The sequence below is a fragment of the Anomaloglossus baeobatrachus genome, chromosome 9, assembly GCF_048569485.1.
Source record: "Anomaloglossus baeobatrachus isolate aAnoBae1 chromosome 9, aAnoBae1.hap1, whole genome shotgun sequence".
Taxonomy (NCBI): Eukaryota; Metazoa; Chordata; class Amphibia; order Anura; family Aromobatidae; genus Anomaloglossus; species Anomaloglossus baeobatrachus.
The window spans coordinates 196,842,297-196,862,981 of NC_134361.1; the positions used below are offsets into that span (position 1 = coordinate 196,842,297).

The 20,685-nt window shown below is 42.2% G+C and overlaps 1 protein-coding gene across 2 annotated transcripts in view; it reads right to left on the bottom strand.

Moving 5' to 3' along the window:
• The window catches only part of ARHGAP4 (Rho GTPase activating protein 4), a 114,838-nt gene extending 107,569 nt beyond the window's left edge, over positions 1 to 7,269 (bottom strand). For both annotated transcript variants that reach the window (XM_075324182.1, XM_075324181.1), the window contains exon 1: positions 6,552 to 7,269. In XM_075324182.1, coding sequence (XP_075180297.1) covers positions 6,552 to 6,612 — 61 coding nt within the window. In that variant the 5' untranslated portion in view covers positions 6,613 to 7,269. The remainder of the gene's footprint in view (positions 1 to 6,551) is intronic.
• Between the last annotated feature and the right edge of the window lie 13,416 nt (positions 7,270 to 20,685).

The window sequence follows — 20,685 nt, forward strand, 5'->3', positions numbered from 1 at the left end:
TAGCAGATCGGATAAGAAAATGTGCATCTGACCCAGTAACAGGAGTAACACAAAATGATGATGTTCCAGAATCTGATATGAATATATTAGAATAATTGTTGAATTTTTGTTCAAGAAAAAATGTGGATTGTTGTTCATGGGAAAATATAAGACATCCCCTGAAAATAAACCCTAGCGCATCTTTCGGAGCAAAAGATAATATAAGACCATGTCGTATTTTTGGGGATCTCATGGCTGCTCTATTGTTGGGGTGGACACAAAGTAGAAGATTAGCAAACTACTCCAGAAGTAGACATCCTTCTAAGGAAACCATTCAAAGTGCATAAAAGAGACATTAAGGAGCTGAAGGACTGTAGGAACATACACAGAAGCATCAAAAGGATTTACACCCCCAATAAAACTTTATATCGTCCCTGCCTTCCCTTTCTTTTCCTCTGACTTTCCCACTTAAGAGTCAGGTTAATCACGTTTGTAAAATGTGTTTTGTTATTAGTTAAACCCAATAATATCCTTATTAAAGAAACAAAGGATATCAACCATATTTCTATAAAATGATTGCTTCTTTTAGTCTCTTATAGAGTATATTTAGAAATCGATTTTATCGTTCCTCTTGTTTCTGAAAATTATGTATTTTGGAAACATCACAAAAGTGATACAAAGTAGCTAACAACGAAGAATCTTCCTTTGTAGATGAAGCACTAAGAAGATCAGAAGGAGGTTCTGATAAGGGTACGAGTCATTCTTCACGTGGAAAAATCCTATATGACTTTTCTCCACAACCTTCATCAGAAATCTGAGGCTGATCCACTAATTTCTTCCCTGGAGACGCATATTGAACTACAGTGGGTCTGCACGCAGATTAGCCCCAGTCAATGAGCCTGAACCAGGCATAGTTATGCGCTATGGTTTAAACAATAAGTTGTCATCCTTCTCTTTTACCATTTTGCACTACGAATCCAGTGAGCCGATGTAAAAAAAAACCCCTTCAGTATGTAGAATTTTCTGATTTGGGTCTAAAAAATGAGAAGCACGATAATGAACGTGAGCAATCCCAAAAAAAACTATGCGGGATGTGGTTGTCCCATCAGTTTCCCTCTGGTATTTTATGGCCACAATGGAAGAAGATGAAACTGTATGGCTGAACATATAGAAGGGTGATACAATTTATAGATGACGTTCCATTCATAAATGGTTCAATAGGGTTTCCTTCTGAAATAATAGCTAATAAAATGTGATGTCTGCTCTTAAAAGGATATAATAATTGGACAGAGGCACTAGAGAGTAATCTGGAATTATAGAAGACTTGGTGGAAGTTGATGAAGATGCTTGGAATAAATCAAGATGAACCTTGCACCTCAGCCACAAGCTTAATCTCATCTCGTAGTGTCCATGGGAAGAACCAACTGGTGGACAAACACAACTGTGCTTCTACAGAAAAGCGGAAGAAGACAATATGTGTGAAGATGGATGGATGCAATGATAGAAGTCATAAAGAAGCCAATGCAGAACTTGAAGACTGAGGCACAGAAGACAAGAATGACTTAAGCGGGCTTTACACGCTACGATTTCGCTACAGCGATTTCGTTGTGGTCACGGATTTTGTGACGCACATCTGGCCGCTGTAGCGAGCTCATTGTGTGTGACTCCTAGGAGCGATTTTGGATCATTTCAAAAACGTCCAAAATCACTCCTCGTTGACATGGGGGTCCTCTCCCAATTATCGCTGCTGTCGCGTGGGCGAAGTTGATCCTCGTCCCTGCGGCAGCACACATCGCTACATGTGACACCGCAGGAACGAGGAACCTCTCCTTACCTGCCGCACACCAGCAATGAGGAAGGAAGGAGGTGGGCGGGATGTTCGTCCCGCTCATCTCCGCCCCTCCGCTTTGATTGGGCAAACCGCCCCCTTAGAAAGGAGGCGGTTTGCCGATCACAGCGACGTCGCCGAGCAGGTAAGTACGTGTGACGCTGCCGTAGCGATAATGTTCGCTTCGGCAGCGATCGCCACATATCGCCATAACGATAGGGGCGGGTGCTATCACGCTCGCCATCACTAGCATCAGCTAGTGATGTCGCAGCGTGTAAAGACACCCTTATCCTATACTTGTCAGGATTACACGCCAACACAATGGCCCCTTATAGTATTCCATCATAACTTAGATGTCTACAATAAGACCTGGATGGATGCAATTATACAAGTCATAAAGAAGCCGCCAATGTGGAACCTGAAGACCATAACACAGAAGACAAGAAAGACTGATCCTACGGTTGTCAAGATTCCACACCAACACAATAGTTGTTATAGTACTCTACCATCACTTAGATATCTACAAGAAGACCTGTAGGCACCGACCTGACTCCTAAGTTGCCTCCACATCTAATTAATGGAAATACTTGGAACAAAGCAAGACAAACCTTGCACCTCAGCCACAAGTTATTATACTGGGCTTAATCCCATCTTTTATCCATGAAAAGACCCAACTGTTTGACAAAGACAACTGTGCTTCTACAGAAAAGCAGAAGGAGACAACATGTGTGAAGATGGATGGATGCAATTAAGGAAGTGATAAAGTAGCCGACGCACAACTGAAGACTGAGGAACAGAAGACAAGAAAGACTTATCCTACAGTTGGCAGAATTCCACGCCAACACAATGGCCCTTATAGTATTCCACCATGACTTAGATATCTACAGTAAGACCTGGATGGATGCCGTTATAGAAGTATTAAAGAAGCCAATGTGGAACCTGAAGACCAACATACAGAAGGCAAGAAAGACTTATCCTATGGTCGTCAGGATTCCACGCCAACAGAATGGCCCTTATAGCATTCCACCATGACTTAGACATCTCCAATAAGACCTGTGGGCACCTACCCGGCTCCTAAGCTGTCTCCACATCTAATTAATGGAAATACTTTGAACAAAGCAAGACAAACCTTGCACCCCAGCCACGAGTTATCAGATTGGGCTTAATCTCATCTTGTAGTGTCCATGGGAAGACCCAACTGGTTGACAAAGACAACTGTGTTTCTACAGAAAAGCAGAAGACAACATGTGTGAAGATGGATGCAATTATAGAATTCATAAAGAAGCCAGTGCGGAACCTGAAGACTGAGGCACAGAAGACAAGAAAGACTTATCCTATACTTGTCAGGATTACACACCAACACAATGGCCCTTATAGTAGTGCACCATAACTTAGATATCTACAATAAGACCTGGATGGATGCAATTATGGAAGTCCTAAAGAAGCCAATGTGGAATTTGAAGACCATCACACAGAAGACAAGAAAGACTGATCCTACGGTTGTCAAGATTCCACACCAACACAATGGCTGTTATAGTACTCTACCATCACTTAGATATCTACAAGAAGACCTGTGGGCACATACCTGACTCCTAAGTTGCCTCCACATCTAATTAATGGAAATACTTGGAACAAAGGAAGATGAACCTTGCACCTCAGCCACAAGTTATTAGATTGGGCTTAATCCCATCTTTTATCCATGAGAAGACCCAACTGGTTGACAAAGACAACTGTGCTTCTACAGAGAAGCGTAAGAAGAAAGACAACATGCGTAAAGATGGATGGATGCAATTACAGAAGTCATAAAGAAGTCAATGCGGAACCTGAAGACCAACACACAGAAGACAAGCAAGACTGATCCTATGGTTGTCCGGATTCATCGCCAGCACAAGGCTCTTATAGTATTCCACCATGACTTAGATATCTACAAGAAGACCTGCGGGCACCTACCTGCCTTCACATCTAATTAATGGAAATATATCCCTAGTGTTTTGCAGAATAGGATCATATCTTCCCCCATCCATGAGGCTAAATACATATACTGTGATCATTATACGTGTCACGATATTGGGAACAATAAAGCGAAATGTTCACGTAAGACGGATTCTTAATGCATATTATAACGAAGGCTTGTATATCACAATGAACTTTGGAGCAGTTATGGTAAGGCTGTTTTGTCTGCGGTCCCGTCTGACCTTGTCCATTGTGATGAGCCTGGTATTATACAGATTGTACATGAAGACAGCAGCTCCTGGCGCAGTCAGAAATCACATGCAGCCGCAGAGACAGGACAGATGCACAATGCGCTGTAGTCGAGGGAGTTAGCGCAGCGCAGTAAAGGTGCACAATCAAGTCCACCACTTTCGGAAACATTTTATTTTCACAATGATAGGAGGCGTTATTTTTTTTAAACCAAAACTCATAGAACACCAAAGCGAAGCAAATAATAGGACCATTATCACGGGCACAGCATTAATGTGGTCTAATATTTTGCTGGTTGAGAACCCAAGCAAATAAGATGACCATTATTACGGCCACAGCATCAATGTGGTCTGATATATGCTGGTTGATATTTTGGTCATTCTGTAATCCCGGGATCGGAGGTGTTAATTTTTAAACCAAAACTCATGGAGTGGCAAACCCAAGCAAATAAGATTATCATGCGCACAGGATCAATGTGGTCTGATATATTTCTGGTTGGCATTCTGTAATCCCTGCATTGGAGGAGGTTTTATTTAAACCAAAATTTATGGAACAGCAAACCGAAACACATAAGATGACCGTTATCATGGGCACAGCATTAATGTGGTCTAATATATTGCTAGTTGGCAACCTAAGCAAAAAGATGTCCATAATCACGGGCACAGAATCAATGTGGTCTGATGTATTGCTGGTTGGAATACTGGCCTTTCTGTAATCCCTGGATCGGAGGCGTTATTTTTTAAACCAATTATCATGGGCACAGCATCAATGTGATCTGATATATTTCTGGTTGGCATTCTGTAATCGCTGCTTCGGAAGCGTTAATTGTTCTTTTTAAAACAAAACTCATGGAATAGCAAACCAAAGAAAATAAGATGACCATTATCAAGGGCACAGACTTAAAGTGGTCTGATATATTGCTGGTTGGAAACCCAAGCAATTAAGATGACCATTGTCATGGGCACAGCATCAATGTGGTCCAAAATATTGCCAGTTGTGAACCAAAGCAAATAAGATGACCATTATCACAGGCACAGCATCAATGTGGTCTGATATATTGCTGGTTTGGAACCCAAGCAAATACGATGACCATTATCATGGGCACAGCATCAATGTCGTCTGATATATTGCTGGTTGGGAACCCAAGCAATTAAGATGACCATTGTTATGGGCACAGAATCAATGTGGTCTGATATACTGCTGGTTTGGAACCCAAGCAAATAAGATGACCATTGTTATGGGCACAGAATCAATGTGGTCTGATATACTGCTGATTGGGAACCCAAACAAAAAGATGTCCATTATCATGGGCACAGCATCAATGTGGTCTGATATATTGCTGGTTGGCATATTGGTCATTCTATAATCCCAAGATTGGAGACATTAATTATTTTTTAAAGCAAAACCTATGGAACACCAATCCCAAGCAAGTAAGACCTCCATTTTCATAGGCACAGAATTAATGTGGTCTAATATATTGCTGGTTGGGAACCCAAGCAAATACAATGACCATTCTCATGGACACAGCATTAATTTGGTCTAATATATTTCTGGTTGGCATTTTGGTCATTTTGTAATCATTGGATTGCAGGCTGTTTTTTTTAAACCAAAACTCATGTAACAGCAAACCCAAACAAATAAGATGACCGTTATCATGGGCACAGAATCAATGTGGTCTAATATATTGCTGGTTGGCATACCGGTCATTTTGTAATCCCGGGATCGGAGGCGTTAATTGATCTTTTTAAACCAAAACTCATGGAATAGCAAACCAAAGAAAATAAGATGACCATTATCATGGGCGCAGAATTAATGTGGTCTGATATATTGCTGGTTGGGAACCTAAGCAAATATGATGACCATTATCATGGGCACAACATTAATGTGGTCTAATATATTGCTGGTTGGCATACCGCTCATTTTGTAATCCCAGGATCGGAGGCGGTAATTATTTTTTAAACCAAAACTCATGGAACAGCAAACCCAAACAAATAAGAGGACCATTATCATGGGCACAGCATTAATGTGGTCTGATATATTTTTGGTTGGCACATTAGTCATTCTATAATCCCGAGATCGGAGGCGTTAATTATTTTTTAAACCAAAACTCTTAGAATGGCAAACCCTAACAAATAAGAGGATCATTATCACGGCCACAGCATTAATGTGGTCTAATATATTTTTGGTTGGCACATTGGTCATGCTATAATCCCGAGATCGGAGGCGTTAATTATTTTTTAAACCAAAACTCATGGAATGGCAAACCCTAACTAATAAGAGGACCATTATCACAGGCACAGCATTAATGTGGTCTGATATATTTTTGGTTGGCATATTGGCCATTCTGTAATCCCCGGCCATCCGTTATCCGCTGTACTTTTCTGACATAGGTATAGCACGCTCTACATGGTTATGTATTCAGGAAACGCTTAACCACAGCCTCTCTGTCATCATACAAGTTCCCCATAAACCTTCTACGCTAATCTGATTTAACCCTTTCAAGCCCACACAAAAAAAAAAATAAGACATCTCTTTTTCTTACCTTTAAACTGACTTTCATAGTCTGCAGTTCTGTCCTTCCTTGGCTTCCCATGAGATGCCATCCTTTTTCCTCAGTACCTGGCACTCACTGGCTCTGCTGTCATATCACTGCCACAGTGTATCCATGAGATCAGATTCAGCAGTTGGAGGGGGGAATCCAAAAAACGATGTGAATGGAGTTGTCCAGAGTCCTGGGGAAGAAGGGAAGGTTGTGTGACCTTAGGCACTATGCAGAAGCTTCAGATCACAGTGCAAAGGACTCTGCACCTTCATGCTGTGCCAAGAGGTGCCAGCCAGGGCGAGGTGCTGTGCTGACAGTGTGCAGGAGAGGATGCAGTGGCCAGTGCTGACAGTGTGCAGGAGAGGATGCAGTGTCCAGTGCTGCCAGTGTCCTCTGCATTGAGCACAGAGCTGAGCACACAGGCGCCGCCTCCCTCCTCCTCCTCCTCTTCAGCTGTCTCTGTGTGATCACAGATTGATGTCTGTCTCTATATCTGTGTGTCTCCAGCTGTCTCTAGCAAGACATCCTCCTCCTCCTATATATGTGTCAGTGTGTATACCTGCTGATCTGTATGCAGTGCTCCCCTCTGCCTGCCTCCTCCCTCCTATTCATGTCTATGATGATTTATTAATGAATCAATGTACAGATGCAGGAGGAGTCCCACCCCTATATATGCACTATATATGTATGCCCCTATACATGTGCATTGTCTGCTGTGCCAGCTATGCCCCCTCCTCCTGGGGCAGCAGCATCTTATTCACAGTCAGTGTGATCTTCTTCATCACAGTTACACTTCCCTATTTATGGACCAATCAGATCTGGAGAATTGTGGGCTGATCATCTGTAGCCTGGATGGCACTGTGCATGCTGCAGCAGGGCATTGTGGAGTCCAGGAGCTTCTCATAGACAATGAATGGATCCCCCCCCCCCTAGATTTGCATTATCTCTCCAATGCATTTCATTCCTTGTGGTGTTCTTTGTCTTGCAGGACTTCATTACTCATATAAGAAATATGTAAACCTCAGGATTACATCTCATTTCTTGTTCGGATGCCCAAGAATGAACGATGCACTTGGACGCAATACCAGAAACAGCCCATAGAGATGAGTGGCGCTGTTTCTTCCATGCTTTTTTAATCTCAATGAGAATAGTCTTCCCCGTGGTCCCCACATAGCTTCTCATAAACCAGATCAGATCCCATACTTTGCACTTATAGCTTCTCATACAGCAGATCAGATCTCATACTTTGCACTTATAGCTTCTCATACAGCAGATCAGATCTCATACTTTGCACTTATAGCTTCTCATACAGCCAGATCAGATCCCATACTTTGCACTTATAGCTTCTCATAAGCCAGATCAGATCCCATACTTTGCACTGACGAGGGGCAATCACCGCGAAACACCAGATCCCATACTTTGCACTTATAGCTTCTCATACAGCAGATCAGATCTCATACTTTGCACTAATAGCTTCTCATACAGCAGATCAGATCTCATACTTTGCACTTATAGTTTCTCATACAGCCAGATCAGATCCCATACTTTGCACTTATAGCTTCTCATAAGCCAGATCAGATCCCATACTTTGCACTTATAGCTTCTCATACAGCCAGATCAGATCCCATACTTTGCACTTATAGCTTCTCATAAGCCAGATCAGATCCCATACTTTGCACTGATGAGGGGCAATCACCGCGAAACACCTTGTCTGCAAATTGGGGTTCTGATCTGGTATAAATCCTAAATCATATGAAAAGGCTTGTTAAAAGGCCACTTTTAACTTTTAGGATTGCTACTTCCAATAGGTGGCGCTAGATTTCGTCTCCTTCCTGGAGAGACAATTTGAATATTTCCCAGAGGGGCTTTGCAGCTATAAGACCCCTCACTGGCAGCCAGACTGGTTTGTCAGGTCTCCGCAAGGAGAATAGTCTTCCACGTGGTCCCCACTATAGCTTCTCATAAACCAGATCAGATCTCATACTTTGCACTGAAGAGGGGCAATCACCCCGAAACACCGTGTCTGCAAATTGGGGTTCTGATCTGGTATAAATCCTAAGTCATATGAAAAGGCTTGTTAAAGGGCAACTTTTAGGATTGCTACTTCCAATAGGTGGCGCTAGAGTTCGTCTCCTTCCTGGAGAGACAATTTGAATATTTCCCAGAGGGGCTTTGCAGCTATAAGACCCCTCACTGGCAGCCAAACTGGTTTGTCAGGTCTCCACAAGGAGAATAATCTTCCCTGTGCTCCCCACTACAGCTTCTCATAAGAGAGATCAGATCAGATCCCATACTTTGCACTGACGAGGGGCAATAATCGCGAAACACCAGATCCAATACTTTGCACTGATGAGGGCCAATCACCGCAAAACACAGTGTCTGCAAATTAAGGTTCTGATCTGGTATAAATCCTAAGTCATATGAAAAGGCTTGTTAAAGGGCAACTTTTAGGATTGCTACTTCCAATAGGTGGCGCTAGAGTTCGTCTCCTTCCTGGAGAGACAATTTGAATATTTCCCAGAGGGGCTTTGCAGCTATAAGACCCCCTCACTGGCAGCCAGACTGGTTTGTCATGTCTCCGCAAGGAGAATAGTCTTCCATGTGGTCCCCATTATAGCTTCTCATAAGCCAGAGCAGATCCCATACTTTGCACTAACGAGGGGCAAGCACCCCGAAACACTATCTGCAAATTGGGATTCTGATTGGTATAAAACCTAAAGGGTACTTTGCACGTTGCAACATCGCTAGCATCGGCTAGCGATGCCAAGCGCGATAGTACCCGCCCCCGTCGCACATGCGATATCTTGTGATAGCTGCCGTAGCGAACATTATCGCTACAGCAGCTTCACACGCACTTACCTGCCCTGTGACGTTGTGACGTCGCTCTGGCCGGCGACCCGCCTCCTTCCTAAGGGGGCGGGTCGTGCGGCGTCACAGCGACATCACACGGCAGGCGGCCAATAGAAGCGGAGGGGCGGAGATGAGCGGGACGTAAACATCCCGCCCACCTCCTTCCTTCCGCATTGCCGGTGGAGGCAGGTAAGGAGATGTTCCTTGTTCCTGCGGCTTCACACACAGCGATGTGTGCTGCCGCAGGAGCGAGGAACAACATTGTATCTCCTATTGGTGTGACATTATGAAAATGACCGACACTACACAGATCACCGATTTTCAACGCTTTTGCGATCGTTTATCGGCGCATCTAGGTTTTACACGTTGCGACATCGTTACTGGCGCCGGATGTGCGTCACTTTCGATTTGACCCCGACGATATCGCAGCGTGCAAAGTACCCCTAAGTCTTATGAAAAGGCTTGTTAAAGGGCAACTTTTGACCTTTAGGATTGCTACTTCCAATAGGTGGCGCTAGAGTTTTTCGCCTTCCTGGAGAGACAATTTGAATTTTTTTAATCTCATACACCCCCTTTAAAGGGAATCTGTCACTAGGTTTTTGTCACCTAATCTGAGACCAGCATAACGTAGGGGCAGAGATCCTGATTCCTGCAGTATGTCACTTACTGGGCTGATTAAGTGTAGTTTAATCAGCAGTAGATTATCATTACAGGACTACATGGCATGCTGCAGGTATTCCAGCATATTCATGATGAGCTCTGTATAACTGATACAGAGAAAACATTGATTTTATCAAACAGTTCAGTAAGTGACACATTGCTGGAATCAGGGTCTCTGTCTCTACATTATACTGCTCTCAGATGGGGATCAAAACCTGGTGACAGATTCCCTTTAAAGGAACCAACCATCAGGATTTTCCCATATAACGGAATAAAGCCATACCTTCACTTTTTTGATTGCATCTTTGATTGCAGAAAAACCATTCAGAAAGTTGCAGAAATTGGTACATTCTTTGACTGACGTGGGTCAGGTCCCCTGTGTACATTCCTCCTGCGTCCTACTGGCTTGCCCCCTTTATTTAAATTTTGCACTTCGACGCCATTACCACTGTTGGCTGCGCATGCGCATTGCTAACGTGATGATGTCTTCATTAAAGGGAACCTGTCACCAGGTTTTTTCCCTATAAGCTGCGGCCACCACCAGTGAACCCTTATATACAGCATTTCAGAATACTGTATATAAAGAGCCCAACGTAAAGAAGAGCTTTTATTATACTCCTCGTGGGCGGAGGGGTCCAATGGATGTCACTGGTCTCGGTCTGGTGCCTCCTCTCTTCTTGCGATCGTTATCCTCCTTCCCAGGTCCTTGTGGATGATGTGTCCTACGTCAGTCACACAGAGTCCTCCATTGCGCTCCAGCGTATGCACACTTTGATCTGCTCTGCTGAGAGCAGCGCAAAGTACTGTAATGCACAGGTGCGGGGAAAGGTCACAGATCACCCACGCAAGCGCACTACAATATTTTGATCTGCCCTCAGTAGGGCAGATCAAAGTGCGCTTGCGCAGGAGCGCAGTGGAGGCCTCTATGTGGATTACATAGAATGCGTCATCCACATTGAGCTGGGAAGGAGAACGGCGACTGCACAGGATAGAGAAGGCGCCAGACCGAGACCAGTGACGCCCATTGGACCCAACAGGTGAGTATAAGGTCTTTTTATACTGGACTCTTATATACAGTATTCTGGAATTCTGTATATAAGCGTTCACTGGTGGTGGCTGCAGCTTATTAGGGAAAATCCTGGTGACAGGCTCTCTTTAAAATGGTGCCGGAGTCAGCGCATGCGTGTACTACAATCTTCAGCGCCATTATATTGAAGACACTGTGGGGAAGACTATGAGTGGCATTGGCGCATGCGCAGATAAAATATTAATTTAAATTCGTGTATGCACCAATGCCGCTCGTAGACTTCTCCACAGTGTCTTCAATAAAATGGTGCCGGAGATCGCGGGTACACACATGCGCGGACTCCGGCACCATTTTAATGAAGACATCACACTAGCAATGCGCATGCACCACCAACAGTGGTGACAGCGGGTCAGCGCGAAATTTGAATAAAGGAAAGGAGACAAGCCATAGAGGACATATGGGTAGGATTTTATAATGATGAATATAAAGGTGCGCCCTGCTACACATGCCAATCACAGGATGCACCAATTTTTGGACCTTTATGAACGTTTTTTTCTGAAATCAAAGATCCAATCTGAAGAGTGAAGGTATGATTTTAATCACTAGTATGGCACTGCCTGTACTTTATATGTTGGTTTCCTTTAGGATTTTGGGCTGATCTGCCTTGCAATAATTCTGCCCCATGTCTGGTCTCGCAAAAAGCGATCCACATATAGCAAATCGACAGGCACAATCAACATAAAATCTCCAGGTGCTTGCCAAATAGCAAAAATGCAAATACCCTACTCCAAAAAAAGAAGACCATGAGTTATATGAATAACAGCAGTGCACATTAGTGGGTATCATGCAAAATACCATTCAATGTAAAAGCACAAAAAAAACAAAACACAAATGGTTAAAAAAAAATGCAAAAAAAACCCCCCACCATTGTGCCACACAATGAAATCAAACTGGCTCACCGTGATACTGTGTTTCACCAAAAATAACCTCTACCCCGAAAATAAGCCCCAGCATGAATTTTCGGTGCAAGACTTAAATATAAATCCTAGCCTGAAAATAAGCCGTAGCGCATTTTTTGGGGCAAAATATAATATAAGACAGTATACAAGAGGTAGGCCAGAATTAAGGCCTACCTCCTGTATATAAAGACCCCTGGGGAACGCACACGGCCGAAAGTGCAATTATGTTAGTGTAACAAAGCATATACATAAGTTGATATACAAAAATCAAAATAATACAAAAACAATATTAAATAATAAAGTTTTTCAGGGAATAAATACTATATAAGACCCCAGAGACCTGGGGGTCTGTATGTACCTCAGGGGTGGACATATCATTGGGGCAACCTGTGCAGGAGGCAATTTCTACCTCCAAAGCAGGTGGAATTGTGCATTAGCCCTTTTCTGTCCGCCAGTGATGTACCCATGTGTATCGTCACTTCCGGTGGCACAACTTCAATGTCATTGACACCAATGCAAAAATCATCAAGAGGATCCTCAACTGTCACAAAAAAATTGTTTAAAAGAACAGAGAGTCCTCAGTGGTGGACTCTCTGTTCTTTTAAACAATTTTTTTATCTCTACTGGCTAACACGGTACAAAGATATATTTTACTTGTATCAACTGTCACAAGTCCTTTATAGTATTGGTCTTCTCCCATGGGTCATAGGGACTTTTTGGGCCCTCCTAGGTCCCGTGGCCTAGGTCCAATTTCATCTCCTGTTAGTTAGCAGGCCGCGTCATGCAGCTACCTTAGGCCTAGATCCATTGACATGTATATATATATATATATATATATATATACCCTGTAAATGCAATGAGGCGTTATTTTGGGGGCACTGTAAATACATGTCCCTTTTTCCTAGCTCAAAAAGTTTGACGGCACAATACCATGCTACTTGTAGTCCATTTTGTCCGATTGTTGTAGTCAGGATACTCCTCTAAACCTTCATGATTGGGCGATTTTCTGTTTTTTATCCTTTCATTTTTTTCTTCCTCTTTTTCCCTAGACCCATAACTTTTTTTATATTTTATTGTCAACCCAGCTGTATGAGGGTTTTTTTTTTTGGCGGGGGGGGGGGGGGTTTGCATGAGAAGTTGTAGTTTTATATGACACCAATCATAATCAAAGTGTAGTAAAATGATGATAAAAAGTTTAGTTTTTTTATTTTTTTAATTAGGAAAATAGAGGTGATTTACAGTTTTAGTTGATGGTGTATTATCAAAAGCCATCTACAGGATGGTCTTCATATGAAGCGCAAGATGGCAGCAACAGGGGCCTTCAGTAGGCCCTTTGCCGCCCCACATAAATGTAAGTCCATATAAATGCTGTTGTCATTGTTTAAGAGGGGCATCTAAATGGTTAAAAAGCGATGACATGCAATTCAGAAGTGGGCCAGCCCATGAGCGGCGCCATTTTTAGACACCAGGCTGGTCTTCAGTAGGCCCGATGCCATGGCAACCCATTTCCTCCTCACAATTGCAGCCCATATAAATGCTGGGTTCATTGAATAAGAGGGTCATCCAAATGGCTAATAAGCAATGCCCATGAGTGGCGCCATTTCTGGACACCAGGCTGGTCTTCATATGAAGAGCAAGAAGGCGGGAACAGCAACAAAGGCCTTCAGTAGGCCCAATGCCATGGCAACCCATTGCCTCCTCACAATTGCAGTCCATATACATGCTGTTGTCATTAATTAAGAGTGGAATCTAAATGGTTAAAAAGCAATGCCCATGAGCGGCGCCATTTTTGGACACTAGTATTATCAATAGCGCACATAAATGGGGGGCCGGCGCTGTTACAGATTAATCACCGGGGCTTGAAAGCTTTAAATTATTTATCTATGAAGAACTCATTAGGCCTCATTTACAATCTGTAATTGTTGCTCATAGCAACCAATCACAGATAAGCTTTCATTTTGTAAACAGCTCTGGTGAAATGAAAGCTGCGCTGTGATTGGTTGCTAAGGGCAACAAACTCAAGATTAGATTTTAGACAAGGCCTAACATCCCCACAACCAGTATAGATTTATAATAATTGATTTGCTCAGTGGTTAGGGATTTTCGTCCACTCCAATTACTCTTATCTATCATCAGAGCAGGTCCCTCCTGGTTTATGGCTGCTGTTACCTTGAATTCAGACCTCATAAATTACAGGACAGGAATAATGTATGGCCGATTAACATGAGGTTCATGGTGAACAGGAACATGAGTGTTCCAGGACTACAGACGTGGTCATCGTTAATTGATCATTATATGATGTAATGACGTGTACATTAATATTCGGTAGTATATAAAGGGGTTCAGGCAATCCCTTTATGTGTTAGGGTCCCTCATCTATACGTGAATGACAGAGGGTCCCATGGCTAAAAAGCCCACAGCCAAGAAAAAAAACCGTTTAATGTCCCTGCAGCACCCCCACAGGACAAAAGAAGCATTACAATATTCCGGGTCCTTCAGAGGGAGCGGAGTTCTTTGTATCCACTTTTCTTTCACGCTAACAGATGAGGGTTCAATATAAGAGTAAACGCTCTATTTTTGTCACGCTAGGTACGGGGAACTACCCAGCAAATGGCAGAAGGGAAAGGAGACCCTATGTCTATGGAAGGAGGAGATGATGACCCCTGACCAAGCCTACCGCTGGGCCCTGGCTTCCATCATCGCCCTAGATAGGTTCCACAGATATGCGCCAAGCAGGATACCTAGCCCAAGGCTGACCCTGATCTGGACCCTATGTAGGAAATGGATGGGATGAGCTCTTTGTCACCCCCACTAGGAACTAAAGGACACACAGGGATAACAAACTAGGGAAAATAAACAACTTATCTCCAAGAAGATTTAGGGAGATGGACTGCAAAATATAACAAGAGTACTCCAGATTGCAAGCCGCTGGACCCTGGCTTCCTCACCGCCCTAGATAGGTTCCGCACCTATGCACCGAGCAGGATACTGGGCCTTAGGCTGACCCTGATCTGGGCCCTAGGTAGGGAGCGGATGGGATGAGGTCTATGTCAACCCCACTAAGAGCTAAAGGACACACAGAGATAACAAAAAAGGAAAACAATTTATCTCCAAGAAGATTCAGGGAAAGGGACTGCATCATGCAGTGAAGTTACTCCAGATGATTGCAAGCCGACTGCTTGCACTCAGGATCTGAGTGACCCCCTAACCAAATATACCACTGGGCCCTGGCTTCCCTCACCGACCTACATAGACTGCACCTATGCGCCAAGCAGCATACCTGACCCTAGGCCAACCCTGATCTGGGCCATAGGTAGTGAACGGATGGGATGAGCTCTTCATCAACCCCACTAGGAGCTAAGGACACACAGGGATAACAAACAATGGAAAATAACAAACAACTTGTCTCCGAGAAGATTCAGGGAGAGGGACTGCATCATGCAATGAAGTTACTCCAGATGATGGCAAGCCGACTGCTTGCACTCAGGATCTGTAGGTAGTTAGCACTATCTTCTGCACAGACCAGAAGGGACTGGAGGTATTTAAGAACATAAACAAACGTGCTGATGAAAACAGCTGAAAGGGTGAGGAATTCCGCAAGGTCCTAAAGGGAAAGGGAAGCAGAGAAGATACATGAGATATCATATACACGAAGCAGGAGTAATAAAAGTTAGGGAGCAGTTTGCGCAGCCCAAACGCTATGACCTTCTATAGCCAGACACCACAGGACTGTCACTTAGAATATAAGCACCCAAATGAGCTCACCTTGAGGATGGAGTGTTGGCTTACGTACTGCTGATTGAAATGAGTGGTTATATTGATATTTGTGTATTTATAGATTGCAGAGAACTGATATATATACACACATATATGTATCTACATATACACATTACAGTATATACACACAATGCTCATCAGAAGACACAGCTATCTGCAGTCATATGCATTTCAGGCCATTTAATGTCTGGATGCTTTGCCCTCAGCACACTGCCAAATATATATAAAAATATTATATATATATATATATATATATATATATATATAAAAATATACATAATATATTATATATAACATATATAACAGTCTTAGCACCGGCATCTTAGTTCATCTTCCAGATCTTCACACCTATGAATATTCACACTATAACACCCCGAGACAGAACACAGGATGCTTCTATTCACAGGCTCGCACACCCACCCACAGGAAGCACCGCCGCGAGGATTTAAAGGCACAGCACCCCTCTCGAGGGAAATCCACTCTCTTGGATAAGGATTTTATGAAAATATCACTTAAGGGAAAGTGCTTTTAATAATGTAAAACAAAGTACAATGAGGGCTGGAAGCGTTTAAGTACAGTGTTTTCAGCTGGCACCTGTTCACACCTATTGGATGTGCGGATCAGTCTTTTTTGATAATTGGAATCATTTAAGGTCTCGGGGAGCGACAGCGGTCCTTATTATGGCGGTCCAGATTACATGCAAGTGATATCAGGAAAGGCTTTACTATGAGAGACAGAGAGGAAGGGGTCAATATACTATTCTTGAAATAAGGCCCCCTGCTGATTAGTTCTTGCAATTACCAGGGGATGCATCATCATTTTTACTTTTGTTGTATGTATGTATATATTATTTTTTATATATATATATATATATATATATATTTATATTTATTTATATTACATATTTATTTATATATATATATATATATATATATATATATATATGTTGTATATATATATATATTATATATAAATAAATAAAACAAACATATATATATATAAATGAATATATATACATATATACACAATATATATATATATATATATATATATATATATATATATATATATATATATATATATATATATATATATATATATATATATATATACACACACACACACACACACACACACACACACATACATGCATACACGTTATGACCTCAAATAACCTTTTACAATTTTGCCATCAGCTGGAGACACCTCTGCAGCTTACCTGAGCCACCATGATACATTTTGGCAGGACGGTGGCTCAGTGGTTAGCACCGTTATCTTGCAATACTGGGGTCCAGGGTTCAAATCTAACCAAAGACAACCTCTGTGGAGTGTATGTGGCTTTCCTCCCACCTTTCACGAGAAATGAGACTGGTAATCTCAAGTCGTGAGTCAGGGATTGAAGTTCAGCCGGCTTCACACCTCCTTATTTTATGGTCTGTGTATGAATAGTGATTTCTGGACCAGGCTGCCATGATGTGACTGCAGGATAGCAAGGGACAGGGGGCTCCTATACTATCCCTCATGCTAGGTGACCCTAGGATATCCCTAACCTCAGGGTTACCCCCAATGGTGAAGATGCCCGAGTCCCGTGTCTGACTACTCTCCTGACCAGAATTTAACTGTCCCTTCTCCAGGCTTTTATGATGTGACTGCAGGGTAACAAGGGACAGGGGGCTCCCATACTGTCGCTCACTCTAGGTAACCCTAGGATATCCCTAACCTTAGGGTTACCCCTAATAGTGGAGATGCCCGAGTCCCGTGCCTGGCTACTTTCCCTCCTGACCAGAATTAAACTGTCCCTTCCCAAGGCTGTCATGATATGACTGCAGAATAGCAAGGGACAGGTGGCTCCTATACTGTCCCTCACCCTAGGTGACCCTATGATATCCCTAACCTCAGGGTTACCCCTAATTGTGGAGATGCCCGAGTCCCATCCCTGGCTACTCTCCCTCCTCACCAGAACTAAACTGTCCCCTTCCCAGGGAAGGAAGGGACAGGAGTGTCATGGCAACACAGATAAAGACAGACAGGGAAAAAGCCAAAACTCAGACACACTGCAAACTCACAGGAGTAAACAGGCAGAAACTAAGGAGGAAAGCAAGAGCAGGAAGGCAGCAACAAAAGAACAACAAGGGGTAACACCACAACCACTCACAGCGATGAAGTACTGCAACCAGCTGTATGTCTGGAACATAACACCTCACCAGACCAGTATAGATAAACTATAGCTGGCATTAAAGGAAGTGTCCAGCCAGCATATATAGGAGGGGAGCGAATGTAACTGGCTCACCCACAGCATGTGATCAAAGGAGACTAACAAGCAGCCTAGTAGCGATAACTATTAGCTAGTCAACTAGGTTTGTAAAAATCTACTTGTGACACATGGTCAGCTCTATCATAAACGGATCGCACAGAGCATGGGGACTTCTGGTGACACTTTGTACAGCACTGTGGAATATGTTGGTGCCATATGAATGTACAGTACATTGTGTAACACCAACTTTTCTCAGAATTGTAATCAATAGAAAAAGAAACGAAAATTGGGAGAGTTCAGCTCTGAAGCGTGAATGCAGCTCTGGACTTACACAGGCTGTAACTCGCTAGAAGATAAAATATCTTTGTATTTGTGTAACGCGTATTCTGATGAGTGGATCTGGATTGTCATCGTCACCATCCGCGGACAAGCCAAGCTTTTAGCTAATGGACGATGTCCTCTACGTCTATATAATTCAGTTTCCAACTTTCTACAATGAGTTGGTCGCCCTCTACTGGCAGAAAACAGCATCTGCAGAAAAATGGTTCAGCTACTGAAAGAAGTAAATTGCCTAATTTATTAATTTAGTCATCCATTATAGGGCGATTATAAACAGTGAGGGAAAAAAAACCTAGATGATAATAAAAAAAAAAAAAGTATTTTTTTCATAAACAGCGCCACTCTTGTCCGCAGGTTGTTGCCGGTACTGCACATTTGTCCCATTCATTTGCTTATGGATAAATGTTGTCGGTTCCAGAATGGAGCTGTCATTTTTAATCTCATTTATGCCCTTTAAAAAGATTATGTGCACTTTTAGAAAACTTTTAGAAAAGTTTTAATCTATGGGGCAGGTCCAGGTTTCAGCAGGCCCTAGTAGCTTTTTTTTTTTTTTCTTTTCTTCTTTCATAAATGCATGTATTTTGGACTAAAAATCAGTTTTACATTTGGGTTGCATTAGAAAATGTGACGTCTATAACCTCTGTGTTGTACTTTCTATTGCTGATGCAGAATGAGTTAACTAAGAATCCATCAGTGAGCTCGTTTTTATTTATGACCCCAGACCACATCAATGTTTTACATGCTGGAAAATGAAAGCAAAATGATGAAAAGTGCTTTCTATTGCCGAGGCAGAATGAGTTAACTAAGAATCCATCAGTGAGCTTGTTCTTATTTATCACTCCATAAATGTTGAATGTGCCAGAAAAGAAAAGCAAAGTGATGCAGAAGTACTTTCTATTGCCATTGCAGAATGAGTTAACTAAGAATACATCAGTGAGCTCATTCCTATTTGTTACCAAATACCACATCAATGTTGAATGACCCGGAAATAGAAAAAGTACTTTCTTTTGTTAATGCATAATGAGTTAACTAAGAATCCATCAGTGAGCTCATTCTTATTTATTACTGCACATTATATGAATGTTGAACGTGCCGGAAAACAAAAGCAAAGTGATGCAGAAGTACTTTCTATTGCCATTGCAGAATGAGTTAACTAAGAATCCATCAGTGAGCTCATTTCCATTTTTTACTGCACACCACATCAGTGTTGAATGCGCCGACTTCGTATTAACACATTTACTTTTAGAACTGGCAGATTCGTTATTTAATGGATGAAGTGGCTTTAATAGCTCCCAATATCTGTCACCACAGATCACATCAATGTTGAATGTGCTGGAAAACAAAAGCAAAAGTACTTTCGATTGCTGATGCAGAATGAGTTAACTGAGAATCCATCAGTGAGCTCGTTTTTTATTTATGACCGCACACCAGATCAATGTTGAATGTGCAGGAAAACAAAAGCAAAATGTCACAAAAAAATGCACTGGCAATAAAAAGTAATTTTGCATCATTTTGCTTTTGTTTTCTGGCACATTCAACATTGATGTGGTCTGGGGTCATAGATAAGAATGAGCTCACTGATGGAGTCTTAGTTAACTCGTACTTTCTATTGCCATTGCAGAATGAGTTAACCAAGAATCCATCAGTGAGCTCATTCTTAACTCATTCTGCAATGGCAATAGAAAGTACGAGTTAACTAAGAATCCATCAGGGAGCTCGTTTTTATTTAACACCCCAGACCACATCAATGTTGAATGTGCTGAAAAACAACAGCAAGATGATGCAAAAGTACTTTCTATTGCTGTTACAGTATGAGTTAACTAAGAATCTATTAGTGAGTTCGTTTTTATGACCCCAGACCACATCAATGTTGAATGTGCCAGAAAACCAAAGCAAAATGATGTAAAAGTAGTTAGTTCGTATTGCCGTTGCAGAATGAGTTAAGAGTACATCAGTGAGCTCGTTCCTATTTATCACCACATCAATGTTGAATGTGCTGGAAAACAAAAGCAAAATGATGCAAAAGTACTTTCTCTTGTCATTACAGAATGAGTTAAGAATGAGCTCACTGATGGATTCTTAGTTAACTCATTCTGCAATGGCAATAGAAAGTACGAGTTAACTAAGAATCCATCAGTGAGCTCGTTTTAATTTATGACCCCAGACCATATCAATGTTGAATGTGCCGGAAAATGAAAGCAAAAGTACTTTCTATAGTTGATGCAGAATGAGTTAACTAAGAGTCCATCAGGGAGCTCGTTTTTATTC